Here is a 19,494-nt window from a genome sequence, read left to right as displayed (position 1 = left end):
GGGTTCAGATGGCCCAGGACCAGGGCAGGTGACGTGGGGAGGGGGTGACGATGCCTGGAGGGATGTGGTGACAGAAGGGAGGGGCAAAGTGATGGGAGGACAGGGGTAAGTGGCAGGGGTCAGGGTACTGGGAGGAGGTAGGTGGCAGAGGGCAGGGGTGAGTGATGCGGGGTGGGATAGAGGACACCGAGTAGAAGCGTGGGACGAGGGTAGGGGACACGGGACAGGGGTGGGAGACAGAGGACTAAAGTAGATAAGGGTAGATGGCATGGGCAGATGTCGCTGAGAAGGGAGAGGTGTCACGGGGCAGGGGAAGGTGACGGGGCAGGGATGGGTGCCAGGACGGGGGTAGGCGGCACTGAGCAGGCGGCACGGGGCGAGGGGAAGCGACTTGGGCAGGTGGCACTGGGTCGAGGCGGTTAACGCAGGGCAGGGGGCACGGGGCAGGGCTGGGTGACACTGGGCAGAGGCAGGTGGCACAGGAGCCGGGCAATGACGCGGCGCATCCCTCCCCGCCCGGTGCGGTGCGGTGCGGTGCGGTGCGGTGCCGCGCTCCCCCTGGCGGCCGCGGGTCGGCCGGGTATAAAAGCGGGGGGCGGCGGCGGGCGGCGGGCAGCGGCGGGGAGATGGCGGGGCAGCGAGCCCCGCACCTGCACCTGGCGGAGCTCAGCGCCTCGCAGTTCCTCGACGTGTGGCGGCACTTCGACGCCGACGGTCAGTGAGAGCCGGGATGAGGGGGGAGTGCGAAGTGATGGGGAGCGGGGAGAGTTGGGGGTGTCGGGGGGCTCGGTGCGGGTCTCGAAGTCTCGCCGTGTGGAGGTGGCGATGCGGTGCTGCTCCGATGGGAGCGGAGCGCAGAGCCCGGACGGGGTCGGGGTGTTCCGTGCGGTGGTTTGTCGGGAGAGAGCGGGATGGAAAGGGGGAAAGGGAAAGAAGAGAGAGGGGAAAGGGGGGAAAAAAAAATTAAAGGGAGAAAAGGCAAAAAGGAGGGGAAAAGGAGAAAATAGGGGTGAAGGCAAAGAAAAAAAAAAAAGGTAAAAGAGGGTGAAAAGAGAAAGCAAAAAAAATCTTAAAAAAAGGGAAAGAGAAGCAAAAATTAAAAAAAAAAAAATTAGGCAAAACTACAAAGATGCAAAAAAAGCAAAAGCTGAAAAAATGCAAAAAGAACGAAAGCAAAAAACTGAAAGATGCGAAAAGAACCGGAGCACAAACTGAAAGATGCAAAAAACCCAAAGATGCAAAGAGAGCGAAACGCAGCCCAGCGCCACGCAGCCCCCCAGGCTCTGTGCCCCCAGGGGTTGTGGGGGGCTGTAGGGCTCTAGAAGACCCTCTGGGGTGGTGGTTGGGGCGTGCTGAGGTGGCCGGGGCTCTGCACACCCCCCCGGCGTCCCACCGGTGGCATCGGACCCCCCGTCCCATCCCTGCTCTGTGTACACAAGGGGGTTCATTTCCTTTCTTCCCCCTCCCCAGGGAATGGCTACATTGAAGGCAAAGAGCTGGAAAACTTCTTCCAGGAGCTGGAAAGTGCCAGGAAGGGCACCGGGGTGGTAAGGTCACCGTGTGGTCCCGCGTGTAGGGAACAGCGCTGGGGTGGGGTGTGCATGCTGCTGCGCTGGGGGCATCCAGCCTTAATGAGGAAGCGCTAATTAAAAGCAATAGAGGAGCTGTGGGGCTTCTGGAAGAGGGGGAGGGGGTAGGAACTGAGGCGCAGGTCATCCATCAGCTCCTGGTGTGATGCTGGGATGCTGGTGGCCGTGGCACTTGGGCCATTTGGTGTCACCCCAACCAGGTTACGTGTCCTGTGTCCCCTGTCCCGGAACACGGGAATGGGGATGGGATAAGATGGAGATGGGATGAGGATGAAGATGGGGATGGGGGACAGGATGGGGACTGGGATGGGGCGGGGTGGGATGGAGATGGGATGAAGACGAAGATGGGATGGGGATGGAATGGAGATGGGAGTTGGGTGGTGATGAGGATGAAGACGTGGATGGGAATATGGATAAGGACGTGGCCAGGGATGGTGATGGGATGGCGTCAGGAATGGGGATGGGATGGAGTTGGGGTGGACGTGGGTGTGGGGATTGGATGGGGATGGAGGGGGAGGTGGGATGGGATGAGGACAGGGATGAGAATGGGGACTGGGATGGGACGGGATAGGGAAAATGTTCCCGACCCCTCTTGCTGCTGGCAGGACTCCAAGAGGGACAGCCTGGGCGACAAGATGAAGGAGTTCATGCACAAGTATGACAAAAATGCAGATGGCAAAATCGAGATGGCAGAGGTGAGGGATGCGGGAAGAGGATGGGGCTGCAGGGCCATGAGGGATGGTAGAGCTGGGGTGTGTGCAGTGCTCCATTGAAACCGGCTGTCCCTGCAGCTGGCCCAGATCCTGCCCACGGAGGAGAACTTCCTGCTGTGTTTCCGCCAGCATGTGGGCTCCAGCTCGGAGTTCATGGAGGTGAGCAGGGAGGGCAGTGGGTTTTGGGGCCGCTGAGCACCCTGCCTCCATGCTGAGTGCTTTAGGGATGCGCTGGGGGTGCTGTAGGGCTACCGAAAGCCAGCTGGGTTTCGGAGACGTGAAGTGATGATGCACGGCCATCGTGCTCTCCTTGGGCGCTGACCCCAGGCTCCAAGCCGGAGTCAACATCTGGAAGCAGAGTTTAGTTGGGGAGGGTAATTAAATATTTAGGGTCTGTTGTGGTGAGGACTGTGGCATTTGAAGGTGGGTTGGAAAGCATCCAGCCCATGGGTGGTAGGATCACGGACAGCAGCTGGCATGAAGCGTGCTGACGTGGGTGGGATGTCCCCATAATGACACGGGTGGGAGATGTCCCCATTCCACTGGGATGCTGTGGGATCGTCACCAGGATTGGGATCCGTGTGGCACCACTCATGGTGACGTCCGTGGTGGCCCCTTTGCAGGCATGGAGGAGGTACGACACGGATCGCAGTGGCTACATCGAAGCCAACGAGCTGAAGGTGGGCTGCCTGCATGGCCTCATCCCCGGCGTCACCCAAGGTGACAGTGGGCAGACAGCGTGGCACTGTCCTCACAGGGCTTCTTGTCGGACCTGCTGAAGAAGGCGAACCGGCCGTACGATGAGGCCAAGCTGCAGGAGTACACGCAGACCATCGTATGTGGCAGCCAGTGGGGACGTTGGGCTTGGCCCCACGTGGCCTTTTGGGCTTCCATGGTCCCATGGTTGCAGCAGGAGGGAGGGATGGGGCGAGGGGTGACCCGGTCCCGCTTTTGTCCCAACAGCTGCGGATGTTTGACATGAATGGGGACGGGAAACTGGGCCTCTCCGAGATGTCCCGGTAAGGCCACGAGCGGTGGGGAGGAAGAGGAAACCCCAAAGACACCCACAGGAGGTGTTTTGAGTCAGGTTGCTACCCGTCTGGCCTCACTAACCTGTTGGTTTTTTTTAAGGAAAAAAAAAAGCCAAAAATCTGTATTCTAAAAAGGCTGCTTCCAGGTGCCTTCGTCCCTTCTGCCCAGACCCCTCTGGGTTCCCATTTCCTTCAGATCCCCACCCTTTGCCCTGAGGCTCAAATTGACCCTGGAAAAGAAAAGAATGGGGGAAAAAAGAGTGATTTTTGGCCAAATCAGGTTCCCTCCTTGCCACAGAGACGTGGGTGGGCTGGGAGCACTGGTCACACATTGGTCACCAACGTGATGTTTTTTGGGAAGCCCGGCTCACTGCTCCCATCCGTCCCTTGTTTTTCAGACTGCTGCCTGTGCAAGAAAATTTCCTTCTTAAGTTTCAGGTAAAAAAATAATTATTATAGTTATCATTCCCACCCCCTGCTTGCAATGTGCCTCCTCACATCCCCATCTCTCGCTGCCCAGGGGATGAAGCTGTCCTCGGAGGAGTTCAACGCGATTTTTGCTTTTTATGATAAGGTATGGGGATGGTGGGAGAGGACACGGGGAGCCCCAGTATGAATAGGGACCTGGGGACAGAGCGGCTTGGGACGGCCCTGTGTCACTGGGATGAGGCTGGGAGGATCCTGAGTAGGTCTGGGTGAAGGCTGGGTTCTCACTGGGCACATCTCTGCTCCCTCCTTGGGGTTGAGAGGGTTTGGGGTGGCGTCTCCATAGGGAGATGTTTCCCTCCATGGGGCTGGGAGGGTTTGGGGGAGGTTGGGGTGAAGGTCAGCGTCTCTTTGGGGAGATGTCTGCTCCCTCTATGGGACCGAATGGGTTTGGGGAAGGTTCTGGTGAAGGCTTTGGAGTCTCGTAGGGGACGTCTCTGCTCTCTCCATGGGAATGAGAGAGTTCTGGGGAGGTTCTGGTGAAGGTTGGGTTCTCCTTGGGGAGATCTCTTGTTTCCTCTATGGGACTGAGAGGGTTTGGGATGGGGTCTGCTTGGGGAGATCCGTGCTCGCTCCATGGGGCTGAGAAGGTTTGGGGAAAGTTCTGGCGAAAGATTTAGGATCTCTCCATTGGGAAGGTTGAGATGAAGGTTGAGATCTCTGTGGGGGAAGGTCAGGGTGAACACTGTCATCTCCTTGGGACACCCGCTGTTCCCCCCATGGGTTTGGGACACCTGCTGTTCCCCCCATGGGTTTGGGAGCTGTTGGGTAGGTTCCGGGCTCCCATCCCATTCCCACTCACCCCACCAGGACGGCAGCGGCTTCATCGACGAGCACGAGCTGGACGCCTTGCTGAAAGACCTCTACGAGAAGAACAAGAAAGTAAGCAGGGATTGAACGGGGCGGCACCAAACCCACGGGGTCCAGGGCACCCTGAGACCCATCCGTCCACCACCCCAAACCTCCCCGCAGGAGATGAGCATCCAGCAGCTCACCAACTACCGCCGGAGCATCATGAACCTGTCAGACGGCGGCAAGCTGTACCGCAAGGAGCTGGAGATGGTGCTGTGCAGCGAACCCCCCCTGTAGGCTTCCCCCATCCCCGGCCCCACGGCGCGGTTTTCCCATTAAAATCCCCGCTTTGGGTGTGATTTTTCTTTTCATTTTTCCTTCTAATCCCATCCACCTGGTTGGCTTTTGGTTGGTTTATGATTTCCGGGCGTTGTTCGGAGGTTGGGAGCGCTTTGTGGTCGTTTGGGTTTTTTTTTGCTCTCGAGTTGTTGAGTTTGATTTCTTTATTTTTTTTTTCTCGGTTTACCAAAGAAGAGTTATTTGCGAATAAAGCCGCGAAGCCGCCTCGCTGGGGCACAACCAATAGATTTAGAGCAAAAAGAAAAAAAAATGTTGGAAAAAAGGGTGATTGCACCATTGGAGGCTTTTTTCTCTCTTTTTTTGTTTTAATTCTGTGATGCTTTCTGATGGGAACACTGGGGGTTTCTGTGCCTGTTGGAGCAGGGTGATCCCTCAGCCCTGTGGGGATCCCAGTATGGGTTAGTACGGTCCTGTATGGCCTTGCATGGCCCTGTGCATCACACTGCAGCCCTGTATGGGGCAGTACAGCCCCCTGCTGTGGAGCAGTGCAGCATAGAATCACAGCGTGGTTGGGTTGGAATGGACCTTAAAGCCCATCCAGGCCCAGACCCTGCCATGGACTGGCTGCCCCACAGATGCGCCTCCAGGGATGGCACCCACAGCTCTGGGCAGCACCTCACTGCCCTCTGAGGGAAGGATTTCTTTCTGTCATCTCACCTACATCTCCTGTTAGATTAAAGCCATTCCCCCTTGTCCTGGACACAGTACTCCAGGTAGGGGCTCAGGAGGGCAGAGTGGAAGGGAAGAATCCCCTCCCTCACCCTGCCATCACCGCTCTGTTGATGGAGCCCGGGATGCTGTTGGCCTCCCAGGCTGCCAGCACACACTGCTGGCTCACATTCCACTTTTCATCCACCAGGACCCCCAGGTCCTTCTCAGTAGGGCTGCTCTCAGTGAGTTTTTCACCCAGTCTGTAGACATGCCTGAGATTGCCCCAAGCCAAGTAAAACACCTCGCACTTGGCCTTGTTGAACCCCATTAGATTCACATGCACCCAGCTTCTGAGTCTGCTCAGGTCAGGGATGGCATCCCTTCACCATTTTGGTCCCATGTCCACATCCCAGCCCCCACGCCCATACCCTTGTCCCCATCCCAGTCCCCGTGTCCCCCTGTCCTGGTATCCATCCCTGTCCCTATGTCCATACCCACGTCCCTGTCCCGGTGTCCCCATGCCTCACACCCACATCCCCATCCCTGTCACATTCCTGTGTCTCCTGGCCTCCTTTCCATTCCTATCCCCACATCCCTGCCCACAATCCCACAGCAGAACCTCCCCCCACTGCTCGCCCCCCCACACGGGGGACCACAATGGCACAATGGTGTCAGCTCCATTGCTCAGCCTCGTGTCAACCATCATCTTGCCGAGTGTGCATTCGATGCATCATCTGTGTCACTCATTTGAGTACTGGTCCCCATGGTGGACACCACCCACCACCAGCCTCCAGCTGGCCACCGAGCCACTGACCACAACCCTCTGGCTGTGACCTTCCAACCGACTCCTTACTCACCCAACAGAGCACCCTTTGAACCCATCTCTCTCCAATTCAGAGATAAGGAGTGGTGTGGGACCACATCAATGGGCCCAGGTAGCTGACATCAGTTGCCGTTCCTTTATCCACCAATGCCATCACTCCATCACAGAAGGCCTCCAGGCTGTTCTTGTACCAGTATGGCCCAGTATATCCCCATGGAGTGCAGTGCAAACCCATGTGGCCCAGTATAACACAAGTACAGCCCAGTATGACCCGGTACACTGCAGGGCAGTCCTGATCTGCCCCCACGCTATCTGCTATAGCCCATGTATGTATGGTGAAGCACAGTCCTGTATGGCCCAGCAGGGCCCTATATGGTATAGAACAGACCAGTACGACCCAGGCGAGCCCTGCGCAGCCCAGTATGACCCTACACGCTCCGGTTCAGCTCTGCACGGTGCAGTGCAGCCCTCTACAGCCCAGCACGGAGCAGTGCAGTGCTCTGCATGGTCCATCTCGTGGCACTGTAGAGACCAGTATGGCCCAGTATGGCGTAATACAAACTCGTATGGCCCAGTAAAGCATAAGCGCATCTCCATACAGCCAATGTGCTGAAGTTCAGTCCCTTACACCCCCGTATGTCCCTGTACTGCCTGGTACAACCCATGTACACATGGCAGAGCAGAGTCCATGGACCAGCAGAGTCCAATACAGTACAACAGAGATAAGTACAGACCAGTATGTTCCAGTACAACCTTGTACAGCCCAGGGTGGCCTTGTGTGCAGCAGTACAGCCCTCTGCGGCCCAATATGGACCAGTGCAGCCCTGCATGGACCACTGTTCTCCACAGTGCAGTATGGCCCTGTAGAGCCCAGTATAACCCCTTGTGGAGCAACATAAACCCGTGTGTCCAGTCTAACACAAGTATAACCCAGCATGCTGCAATGCAGTCATGCACAGCCCCATACAGCCCTGCATGTCGCTGTACAGCCCAGTATGACCCAGTGCAGTGCAGCCTAGCGTGGCAGGGCGTGATGCAGTACGGCCCAGCATGGCTCAGTATGATACAGTACAATCTCGCACAGCCCGGCATGGTTCAGAACAGCCCTGAGCGAACCGTACAGAGCCCAGCACAGCCCAGCGCTGCCCAGCACAGCCCAATATAACCCTGCCCAATTCCAGCCCCCTGCCCGCTGCGGGGCGCGACGCACGGAGCCCTCCGGGCCGCCAGGGGGCGCTGTTTGGCGAAGCGCGTTGAAAGGCGCATGAGCGGGGCGGAGCCAAGCAGGGCCGGCGCCGCGCTCAGAGCCGTCCGCACGCTGCCACCATGGCGCTGCTGCAGAGCCGCCTCCTCTTCAGCGCCCCGCTTCGCGCCGCCGCCACCGCCCGCGCCAGGTGAGGGCTGACGGCGGCTCGGGCCCCGGGAGCGACTTCCGTGCCGCCAGGCTGGAAAGGGGGGGTCCTCGAGAGGGGTCCCTCCCGAGAAGGAAGCGTGTCCCTGCGGCCGGGGGACTCGTTCCCGGTTCTGAGGGGCTCGGGGGCGGGAAGGGGATCGCCGTGGGGACGGCGCGCTGATTGGCCGGCGGGCGAAGGGAGTCGGGGGGCTCGCATTCTGATTGGTTGCGGCCCGGCGCCCCCCCCCTTCCCTCCCCCCCGCTTCCCTCCGCTGCCCTTGAGGAGCCGCCGTGGAGGGCGTGTGGGGGGGCGAGCAGTGGGGGGAGGTTCTGCTGTGGGACTGTGGGCAGGGATGTGGGGATAGGAATGGAAAGGAGGCCAGGAGACACAGGAATGTGACAGGGATGGGGATGTGGGCGTGAGGCATGGGGACACCGGGACAGGGACGTGGGTATGGACATAGGGACAGGGATGGATACCAGGACAGGGGGACACGGGGACTGGGATGGGGACAAGGGTATGGGCGTGGGGGCTGGGATGTGGGCATGGGACCAAGGGACATGGGGACAAGAGTATGGGCATGGGACAAGGATATGGACATGGGGGCTGGGATGTGGGCTTGGGACCAGGGGATATGGGGACAAGGATATGGGCATGGGGGCTGGGATGTGGACATGGGGACAGTGATATGGATGTGGGATCAAGGAACATGAGTTCTGGGATGAAGGCATGAGGCCAGAGGACACAGGGACTGGGATTTGGACATGGGGCCAATGGACATAGGGCCAAGGGTATGGATGTGGGGCCAAGAGATATGGGGCCAGGAATATGGACATGGGGCCAATGGACATGGGGCCAAGGGACGCTAGGACTGGGATGTGGGCTTGAGGCCAAGGGACATAGGGACAGGGATATGGACATGGGGCCAATGGGCATGGGGACAGAGATATATGGCCATGGGGCCAAGGGACGTAGGATCTGAGGTATGAGCATGAGGCCAGGGGACGCAAGGGCAGGGATAGGGACACAGGGACAGGGGTATGGACACGAGGGTGGGGATGAGTGTGGGGACAGAGGTGTGGACCTGAGACTGGGGATGAACACAGGGACATGGACATGAAGACAGGGATGGACACGAGGACGCAGGGCACAGCTGGAACCCTATGAGGAGCTGCATGCGCTGCTGCTCCTGCTGCGGTGTTCAGGCTTTCATCTGTGTGTATTGCATCTATGGGTTCTGTGCTTGGATCCCTTGGTCTTGTAGCTGAGAAGCAGCGCATGCTGGGGGATCTGAGCCTTGCTGCTGTTCAGGATGAAGCCTCCCGATCCGTGCTGGTCTTGGTGGGCTGCAGGGAGCCATTCCCAGCCTGGGGCAGTGAGGAGAGCAAGGTTTCCTCATTGCAGCAGATGCAGAAGAGTGTTAGGTACTTATTTACCCCATTCTGCCCTGCACAGCCCCTCGCTGCCTGGTGAGGTGAATGCCCCCAGTCCCAGCTGCTCCAGACACTGCATTCTGGCTCTTATCGACAGCTATTGTGTCTGTGGGTTGTGCCCTTAGACCTCTTGGTGCTGTGCTTGCCCTGTAGTGGCCTACAATTGCACCTGTGGGTTGTGCCCTTGGACCCCTTGGTCCTGTGCCCACCCTGTAGCAGCCTCCTGGCCATAGCTTCCCTTTGCTCAGGATCACTGCACAGCTGTAAATTAGCAAATTGGATCTAGGTCACCTGAAAGCAATGCAGGCCGTGCCAGCTCTGCTGTAGGTGAGGAGCCTTTGTGCGGCACGTGTTGTGCACAGGGTTGCTCAGCATTTTTCTGTTTGCTTATCTTCATTAACTCCACTTTAATGTGCTCAGATGGAGGCAACCTGAAATCAGGACAGAGGTGGTGAGATCCAAAGCAGTTAAAGCACTCCTTTGGTATACGGAAGTGCATCAGGGATGGGCAATGCTCAGCCCTACTGGGTCAGCAGACGGCTGCTGTAAATGCCTTTATTTGATGGGTGTCTTTCTGCAGCCTCTGGGCCAGCAGCCCTTTAGGCTTGCAGCCTTTTGGTGTCGTTCCCTTGCAAATATTTGCTCTGGCCTTTGGCCTCTCCACCCTGCTTGGGCTTGCAGAGCTGCTGCAGGGATTTGGCAGAGGCTTTGGGATCCATCTGCTGTGGGGATGGGCCCCCAAGGAAGGAAACCTGTGAGTGCTTGCTCGCCCAGAGGAAAGCTGCTTTGTGTGCCTGCCTGAGCCCGTGAGCCACACATTCCACATATACTTCTAACCAGTGCAGCTGGTTGATGAGGATCCTGACCAAACCAAAAGGCAGAGGGCTTCTGGAACGAGAGCTCTGCTTTGCATCCCAGCGCTGACTCCCTCGTGTCCACAAGTGGATGGAAACGCATTCTGCTCACATTGGATGTACCTTAGGTAGTGCAGCTGCAGCTTCAGTTTGTTTTCCTTTGGGTTTCAGCACCGAGGTGCCTCCACCCCTGATGTGTGGGCAGAGAGGTTGTGCAGTTTATAACTTTGACCTTTATTTGAGACCAGTGCTCATTTAAATGCCAGAAATGGAGTGCAAGGCAGTGCAGTGACAGCGTGTTACAGGGACGTGGGGGTAGCAACGTGTTGGGGTTTGGGAAAGCTTTGGCTCTGCTCTCCTGGGGGTTGTGATGTGTTTGAAGAACCCAGCATGGGCTGTTCTCTGCTGTTTCCCCTTTTCCCTGCCAGCTCAGCTCCCCAAAAGCAGCAGAGGAGTCGTTCTGCTGCCTTCACCCCAAAATCCTGAAGCCAAGAAGGGGAAAATCAAGCCCTAAACCTTCTCTAAGCTGATAGGCTCAGGATAAAAGCACTTAACTCTGGGGTGCCAGAGCTTAGGTAAATGCCAGCAGGATCAGCAGTAATTGCAGCGCTCCACGTTGGAGCCGGTGACGTGCTGAAGTGTTTGCAGGATTGGGAGCTCAAACGCAGTGAGCCCCTTGTGAGCAGCCCGGCTGAAGGGCAGCCCTGAGACCCAACCGCACACACAGCGCAGGGCCAGCCTGTGGGGCACCACTGACTCATCCTCCTGTACTTAACGAGTCTTAATTACCTCTACACTTAGCGGTCTTAGCATCTTCCATTTTTAAACTTCCTGAGGTGTCTCTGCCTTGGTTGTGCCTTTTTTCCACGGCGCTGGAAAATGGAAGCGGAGGCATTTGGTTTGGAAGTGCTGCGATGCTGGGAGGAAGCGGGGCAGGGCAGTGAGCTTTGGGTGCCACGAGGAGCAGCCTGCATGCGTGAGCATGTCGGTGTTGTAATGGGTCAGACAGACCTGAAATGGACTGAGTGGGAGGAGAAATGGCTTTGGGAGTTCTGCTGGTCGTGCTGGCACCCAAGCTGCCTGCTTCTACCTGGGCAGCATTCCCATGTAACGTTACCCCTTCCAGGCTTTGTGAAGCTGTCACGGGGCAGCATTAGCTATGGGAGCTGGCTTGCTGGGTTTCTCCTTTAGCTCTCAAGACTGAATCCTGCCCCAGTGGAGCTAACAGCCAAGCTGTGCTGTGCTGCATGCCTCACCAAGCAGGGTGTCTGCACCGTGCTGTGCGTCAGGATGCCTGGAGCTGCGTGGACTCATCCTTTCCCTTCCAACCCAAAGCAATCCTGCCTGCAGGTTGGAGCTGCTGCGAAGCCACCTCGCTCTGTGCACTGCACAGGCCTGAACGTGGGACTGCGATGACAGATTTATTTTTATAGCGTGGCCTGGTGTGCTGTTGTTGACATTCAGAGAAGTTCTGTGCCTTCAGGATGCTGTGCCAGCAGGGCGGGTGGCTCATGGGACTCCTGCTGACGTGAGCAGGGCTTGTGCTTGGCTGCAAGGAAGCACACCTTTGCTTTGGAGCTTGTCAGTCCTTGTGTGGGGAAGAAGGCATCCTGAACTACTTCCAGGAGAACAGAATTTGGCTCCAGGATCTGTCCTGGAGTGGGGCAGGGAAGAGAAATCCATTAGTAGCCAATAGTGGCAGGGAAAACAGCCCTTCTGGGTGTTTGGAAGAATTGCTTTGTGCAAAAGGACTTGTGCTTTGATAGGATAAGGGGGAATGGTTTTAAACTGAGACAGGGGAGGTTTAGGTTGGATGTTAGGAGGAAGTTTTTCCCCCAGAGGGTGGTGGGGCACTGCAACAGGCTGCCCAAGGAGGCTGTGGATGCCCCATCCCTGCAGGCATTCAAGGCCAGGCTGGATGTGGCTCTGGGCAGCCTGGGCTGCTGGTTGGCGACCTGCACACAGCAGGGGGTTGGAACTGGATGAGCGCTGTGCTCCTTTGCAACCCAGGCCATTCTGTGATTGCACCTGGCTGAGGTGCCCTGGGTGGGATGACCTGCAGCCTGTGGGCTGTGAGGAGCTGGCAGCAGATGTAGGGCTGACATGCTGCCAGCATATGGAGAAAGCAGGGCCACTCCTACCTCTTGGTGGCTTGGAGGCAGCCGGGTGTCTTCAGGCTCAATGCACTGAGGCTATTTGCCCATTTTGCCAAGGAAAATGCAGTGCCGGCTCGTGTGGGTGATCCTCCATAGGCACTGCCTGTGCCTTTTACTGTGGCTTAAAGACAGGATTCCCCTTGAGCTTTCCTCTCTATTTGTGTGTCCTGTCGAGGTCCACATGAAGGTGTTGCTCCTTGTGCCCATCTGAGAGGTGACACTGGGTCTCATGTCCCCAACCAGACCCACAGCACTCCTGCTGGTGTCCCCGTGGTGATGCACACCTTCTCGAATGATCCAGAAACCCGAAAGCTGTGGGGCGCAGCACCATCCCCGCTTCTCCAGCCTGATTCTGAGCTTGTTTCCCTTCAGCTCATGGTGGTCCCACGTGGAGATGGGTCCCCCCGACCCTATCCTGGGGGTGACCGAAGCTTTCAAGCGCGACACCAACTCCAAGAAGATGAACCTGGGTGTGGGAGCCTACCGGGATGACAACGGGAAGCCGTACGTCCTGAACTGCGTTCGCAAGGTGAGCCTGGCCCCAGAGCAGGGCTGTCTCTGTTAGCAGTGCCAGTGCTTTAGAGACACAATACAGCCAGCTGTGAAGCAGTAGGGGATGAACCCTGTGTGCCCCATTCCCATCCAGGGAAATCTAACTTATTGCTGACTGAAGCAGTCCTTGAACCAGCTTTGAGCACCAAGGTGTTTCTTGAATAAACTGGCATTCCCTGGGCTGGCCCACATGGGATGGAAGAGCTGACGTTGTCCCCTTACTGGATTAGTCTTAAAAATTCTGCTGAGCCTTTGTTACCAGCTTGTCCTTAAGCCAGTCTAAAACTCCAGCCCAAGGAGCTGGCTGTGGACACTGCCTTGGAGGGGATTATGGAGCCTTTCGGGGCTCTGTGTTAGAAACAGGCTGTTAGAAATAGCTGCCAGCTGAAGTGCGCATCCACTGGCTGGTCTTGGCGTAGGGAGGATGTGTTGTCCTTGGTTCTCATTGGCTTGAGATTTAAAGCCATTCTTTGCCCTCCGTTTCCTGGGTCGGCACGTGCTGCAGCTGTGTCACAACCAGGCAGCCTGGGTGGTGTCACAGGAGGAGCTTTTGGGTGCTGTGCTTGTCCTGCTGCCCTGGGAGCACAGGCAGGGTTCCCAAAGCAGACTTTTTCTGCTTCTCCATAATATTTGAGTCTCCCAGTCCGGCAGGACTTTGCTTGGGCAAAGAAACACGTGTCTGTGCAGCAGCATTAACTCACAGTGGGCCAGAAGTGGCACCCAGTTCCCTGGCTCTGCCAGTCTGACACTAACACCCTCTGTGGTAAAAGCTGAGTGTCACCACATGTGTGCTGCTGCCCCAGCTTTACTGGGCTGTGGTCTGTGGAGGGAAGCTCCTGTGGGCCAAATTTTGACCCTTTTGAGTGAGCAAATGTGAAGAGAAGCAGCGTGGAGCTGGCCACCATCCTCACCGCGGTAATGCTTCCCGTGCTGAATGTGTGTCCTCCTTTCCAGGCGGAGGCCATGATAGCATCTAAGAAGATGGACAAGGAGTACTTGCCCATCGCAGGGCTGGCAGATTTCACCCGAGCGTCAGCAGAACTCGCGCTGGGTGAAAACAGTGAGGCCTTCAAGAGTGGCCGGGTGAGGAGCGGGCTGGGGAGCGGTGGGTGGGCAGCACTGAGACGTGTGGTCGCTGCGTGGGCACCCGGCAGAAGCACAAAGGCTGGTGTGGGTCCCAGCAGAGCTGCTGGCTGGCTCACCCCAGGATAACTGCTTCCTCAGCAAGCAGCCCTTCCCAAGGTGGGGTCAGAACCTTGCCAGGGGTCCAACTCCCTGCCCTGCAACAGGAGTTGCTGCTGCCTGCCCCTCCAGCCCCGTGTCCCGTGTGCAGCTGCAGGGCTGTGCAGCTGCTAATGCTGCTGTTGGTCGGGCTGCTCCCTGTATCCTACTGCATCCGCTTACAGCCTTGTGTTCTTTTTCCCTTGCAGTACGTTACTGTGCAAGGTATTTCTGGGACTGGATCTCTGCGAATTGGAGCCAATTTCTTGGTGAGTGGCTGGGTGGAGAAGGAAGGAACATCCTTTGACAAGAGCTTAATCTTTGGTTTTCTCTGTCTGCTCGAATCTGGCCAGTCTGTTTGAACGTGGTGTCTTTTTCTTCGTCAGCAACGGTTCTTCAAGTTTAGCCGTGATGTGTATCTACCCAAACCATCCTGGGGCAACCACACACCCATCTTCCGTGATGCTGGCCTGCAGCTTCAGGCTTACCGCTACTACGACCCCAAAACGTGTAGCCTGGACTTCACAGGTGCCATGGAGGACATTTCTGTGAGTTGCTTTCCATGCCTGGATGCAGGGAGGTGATGTGGGGAGAAGGGCGAGCTTCTTTTGTTCACCTAAAGGTGGTGAAGAGCCCGATGACACTGAGTTGTGGCTCTGCATTGCTCATCTAAACCATCTTGGGGCAACAGTCTCACCTCAGCGGCTGAGGAGAGTGCTCAGATGTCGTTAATCACTCCTTGTAATGTCTGTCTTAGAAAATTCCAGAGAAGAGCATCATCCTCTTGCACGCATGTGCTCACAACCCCACTGGAGTGGATCCCCGGCAGGAGCAATGGAAGGAGTTGGCATCCGTGGTGAAGGTGGGCATGAAGGTGTCCTGGGGATGCTGTGCATTTCACAGGAAAGCCACATCTCTGTACTTTAATGGGTAACGTCTGGTCGTCACCGAGTTACAGGCTACTCCCTGCCCTGGAGTTCCTGTGCTGAAGGCAGGAGCCAGACTAAGGCACCCATAAAGCTCCTGTCTGAGCAGCAGGCTTTCTGCTGGCACCTTTTGGGAAGGTGGGGAAAGGAGCTCTGTGAAGAGAGCTGTGAGAGAGTGAGCGGTGATAGTTCAAGAGGAGTCTCCCAGTTCTCACATATTAAAAATGCAGGAAGATGTTTCACGTGCCTGGTGTCTCCTTGCAAGGTTCATCTGGGTACTCAGTCACACTGTTGCTTCTTTGCTGGCAGAAACGGAACCTCCTCGCGTACTTTGACATGGCCTACCAGGGCTTTGCCAGCGGGGACATCAACAGGGACGCCTGGGCTGTGCGGCACTTCATTGAGCAGGGCATCGACGTCGTGCTGTCCCAGTCCTACGCCAAGAACATGGGGCTGTACGGTGAGTTGGGTGGCTGGGGTGGAAGATCTCTCTGGATTAGGGGTGGGTGTCCTGGTGGAGATGCTTCGCGTCCTCTCAGTTCCAACTGCTGCCTGCGCCCAGCCTGTAGCATTGAACGGAGCGCAGGAAGCAGCCCTTGGGAGCTGGTGGAGGTCTTTCCGTGGAGGAGTCGTGCCCCAGCCCTGAGTATCCTTGAGCAGAAGCTGGGAGCTGACAGCCTGTGTTTCAGGAGAGCGTGCGGGCGCCTTCACGGTGATCTGCCGCGATGCAGAGGAAGCCAAGAGGGTTGAATCACAGCTGAAGATCCTCATCCGTCCCATGTACTCCAACCCACCCATAAACGGAGCCCGCATCGCCTCCCTCATCCTGACCACCCCTGACCTACGGAAGGAGTGGTAAGAAGGGGCTCCTAAAGCTCGCGGCAGCAAGGCGGCGGCTCCCTGTGGTAGCCTTGTGCTGTGCTTGCTGCACTGCGGGCAGCCCTTACTTCAGGCTGCAGCCAAAGCCACGTGCTACTGCTTTCCTCTAGGGAAATCCCCACCCAGATCTGATTGCTCCAGCTAGTATCAGTCTGGCCTGGCATGTAAGGGTTTTCCTTGCACTACTGAGGCAGAAAACACTCGAGAGGGTGGGGGGGGGGGGGGATAAAGCTTCCCTAGGATTGAAGGCTGCTGGAGCTGCTAGTCAAAGGAGTGCAAAAGAAAATCAACTGAGGCGTTGCGGCTGTGTTTCACATCAGGGGAAGTAGAAGCTTAAGCCCCTTGGGAATTAAAACACAGGAATGTCACCCTGGTGCCCTAAGCCTCTTTCCTGGTGCCAGCCCGTGCTGCTCCAGCAGCTGGCTGTGCAGAACAAAGGCTGGCTGTGTGTTGTGGCCACACTGCTTTGGCAGGCTGGCACCTTGTGTGATCCAGCAGAGATGTCTCCTAGCTGCACTGCATTGGAGCAGAGGCTGCCTGCCTGCACTGGGGGGTGCCCTTAGTTCTCCCCAGGTACTATTTTATGTGGGCTTTGGGCAGTGCTGCCAGGAGCCCCCAGATCTTTCAGAAGCGAGAGCTGCCGAGACTCTGGTAATAGCATCCAACAGCAGTGGAATGAATAAGTAGTCGTCCAGCCAAAGCAAGAGGTTCACAGTCCGTGGGCTTTTCTCAACTGTGGGTATGGCTGTGTGTCCATTCCGTGGTTGGCTATGGACCATGACTGATGGCACACCCGGTGCTTTTGGGGTGCAGGGCTCCTGCAGTTGGAGACAGATTGCTTTCTGGGTAGCTGGGGAGGGAGTTGTGTTGGCACATCCCTGCTGTGCTCTGAGCAGTAACTGGGTTGACTTGTCAGGCTGGTGGAGGTGAAGGGCATGGCCGACCGGATCATCAGCATGAGGACTCAGCTGGTGTCCAACCTCAAGAAAGAGGGATCTTCCCACAACTGGCAGCACATCACTGACCAGATTGGCATGTTTTGCTTCACGGGGCTGAAGCCTGAGCAGGTAAACATGGTTCCTCTGGTCTCGAGGTGGTGTTTGTGGTGCTTGCCAGAAAGATACAGAGTGCTGGTGCCAGAATGAGCCCATGGGGGCAGGTCTTCTCAGAGAGGAGCATCTTCCCTGCCTGCAGAACTGGAGTACCGTGGGGGGCCCATGTCTGGCTCTTCTTCCTGATGTTCTTGTGGAGGTTGAAAGCAAATGTATCCTGCTTATCTGGCAGTTGTTTAGTGCTGCTCTGAGGTGACTCCTGGCTGAACATCTGCAGGGTTTGCACACTGCCCGAGAGCTGAGCGGCAGCTCTTGCTTTCCCAGAGCTCTGCAGGTGGTTGGATGATGGTTCTGCTGGCACCCAGCTTATGTTCGATTCTAGCAAGCTGTATAAATTCACGCTCCACAACAGAATAGAGATAGGGCTTTAATTTGAACTCTGCTCTTTCATCCCAGGTGGAGCGGCTGACAAAGGAGTTCTCCATCTATATGACGAAGGACGGCCGAATCTCCGTGGCAGGAGTCGCATCAAGCAATGTGGGCTACCTGGCTCATGCCATCCATCAAGTCACAAAGTAAAGACAGAGGCGTGCTCTGGAGCTGCTGGCCTTTCCCCATCAGCCAGAGAAGGGGAGGGAAAGGGAGGAAGGAGAACGCTTCCAACCACAGCACTTAGTGCCGCTGCTGAATGTATCTTGTAGATGAGTTGTTGTAGAAGCCTCTAGTCCAAATTGCGCCACGTTGTGGAGCAAGGACGTGATTGCTGGCTCCCTGTCGTCATCGCCATTATCTCCTGCTGCTTGTCCTTTGTCCATCAGCCCCAACACCCATCTGCACTGGAGGGAGTGGGAGGTCACTGCTCTGCGTCCTGCCAGTGTACGCACCAAAGGTGTCCCTGTGCTTGTTTCTCCACGAGAAGGCTTTACCAGGCTGCTCACCCTAACAGCAGCAGGCAGGGAGCAGGGTGGGCTGGGAGGGGGGATGTTTGGGTTCATCTGGTGACCCACACTCAGCCTAACCCTGCTGCCTGCAGGTTCTGTCCTCCTCCACCCTCTGCTGCTGGACTTGGGCTTAGCCCGGAGGTAGGCAGTGCTGAAGCTGCCATCTTAGAAAGAGTGTAAAGGCTCTGAGGACTCGTCACTACTAACATGTGCTCCATTGTGGGCTTTGTTGTTTCCATCTGGGACTCTTTCAGGTGTCATTCACAGTGGCATTGGTGTATGTGTGTGGCAGACTCCTGTCACTGCTCTCAACCTCTGCTCCCATGCTCTGAGGTCGAAAGATTTCTTGCCCCTCAATAAGAACTTCTGAAAACTGCTCTGTGGCTCTGTGTGTCTCCCCAACCCCTGTACCCCCATCCCAGCAGCCCTGTGAGCCCAGATGAGCTGGGCTGTGTCCAGCCTGACCTGGGGATGCAGTGGCATCCACCTCATCCTCCCTTCATCCCAAGGGCTGGAGATGCTAAGTGCAGGAGGGAAGGATCCCAAGGGCGGTCTGAGAGCTGGCCGTGCACAAACCATCCTCCCCTTTTGCAGAGGAGAATACGGGCTGCTCTGCGCATCAGAGAATGGCTGAAGTTTGGAGGGACCTCAAAGCTCACCGAGCACTGCCGCAGGCTGGCCGTCCCCAGCTCGGGCTGCCCGGGTCCCATCCGCGGCCTGGGGCGCTCACCGCATGCATTGCTCCGCTCTGATTTTCAATCCGATCCGGAGCCGCTCGGGGGGCGCAGCGCGGGGCGGGCGGCGCCGGCGCGGTTGCGGTGAGCGGCGGGGCGGGGAGAGAAAGCGGGGCGGCGTCGGCGGGGGGAGGGACGGGCGTGGGTACGGCCGCGGGAGGCGGCTCCGGACCGCAGAGAGAGAGAGAGAGAGATCGCCCCGCCCGGGTGAGCGGGGGGGTCCCGTTGGGTCCGGGGGGGCTGGGGGCGCCCTTAGGGTGCAGCCTGGGCGCGGGGGCCGCCCGTCGTGCCGCCGGGTTAAACGCGATCCGGGCGGGAGGCCCGGAGGTTCCCCTGGGCCGTGCGGGTTCCCCCCTGAGCCCCGCCGGCCTCCGTCCGTGCTGCGTGGCCGTGCGCGGGGACGGGGCGCTGCCCGGGGGCGCCGTGCAGCCGTTCCCGCAGCGATGCCGCCCCGCGCCGGACGCGCGCTGCGGTGGTCGTTGCGGGTCTCGCTGAGCCCGGCCCTGACCTTTATCCGCAGCACGTGGGTGGCAGCTTCTGCAGAGCTTGCAGAAATTGGGGCCGGAATTCAGGACGCTCGGCAGGGCTCGTGCCCGCAGCGATGCGCGTCCCGTGAACCCAGCGAGGCGGAGGTGAGCCCTCCTTCCCTGGAGCGTCCCCGTGCCGTGGGGCGCCGGCTGTCCTCGTGCCCTACCCCGCTGTCTCTCTCTAACAGAGGCTGCAGGGGTGCTGGAGGATCCTCGGCAGCCTCGCGTTCTCCTGCTGCCCTTTGTAGCTGTGACAGCCTGGCTGTTCGCTGTCGCCAAACCCGATGGAACCGATGGTGCCCCGCGGCATTCGGCCGACCCCGGTGCGGGAGCGCTAGCGGGACGCACGGCTGGGAGGAGCGGGCCCTGCCGGCAGGAGG

General features: G+C 57.7%; 2 protein-coding genes across 2 annotated transcripts; both read left to right on the top strand.

The window, feature by feature from the left end:
- Positions 1-626: 626 nt before the first annotated feature.
- On the top strand, positions 627-4,908 carry CALB2 (calbindin 2; the record flags this gene model as incomplete). Its single annotated transcript, XM_079541401.1, has 11 exons — positions 627-714; positions 1,471-1,547; positions 2,195-2,284; positions 2,381-2,461; positions 2,926-2,982; positions 3,060-3,137; positions 3,266-3,321; positions 3,732-3,771; positions 3,854-3,907; positions 4,630-4,701; positions 4,792-4,908. The coding sequence occupies 11 exons, from the start codon at positions 627-629 to the stop codon at positions 4,906-4,908; spliced, it is 810 nt and encodes a 269-aa protein (XP_079397527.1).
- A 2,863-nt stretch (positions 4,909-7,771) lies between these two features.
- On the top strand, positions 7,772-17,491 carry GOT2 (glutamic-oxaloacetic transaminase 2; the record flags this gene model as incomplete). The annotated part of the gene is made up of 10 exons (XM_079541659.1): positions 7,772-7,839; positions 12,655-12,811; positions 13,789-13,917; positions 14,265-14,324; positions 14,442-14,603; positions 14,813-14,917; positions 15,291-15,441; positions 15,671-15,836; positions 16,777-16,927; positions 17,369-17,491. The coding sequence occupies 10 exons, from the start codon at positions 7,772-7,774 to the stop codon at positions 17,489-17,491; spliced, it is 1,272 nt and encodes a 423-aa protein (XP_079397785.1).
- Positions 17,492-19,494: the final 2,003 nt, after the last annotated feature.

This window comes from Tetrao urogallus (genome assembly GCF_951394365.1).
Source record: "Tetrao urogallus genome assembly, chromosome: 12".
NCBI lineage: Eukaryota > Metazoa > Chordata > Aves > Galliformes > Phasianidae > Tetrao > Tetrao urogallus.
This window is presented reverse-complemented; position numbering and strand designations above follow the sequence as displayed.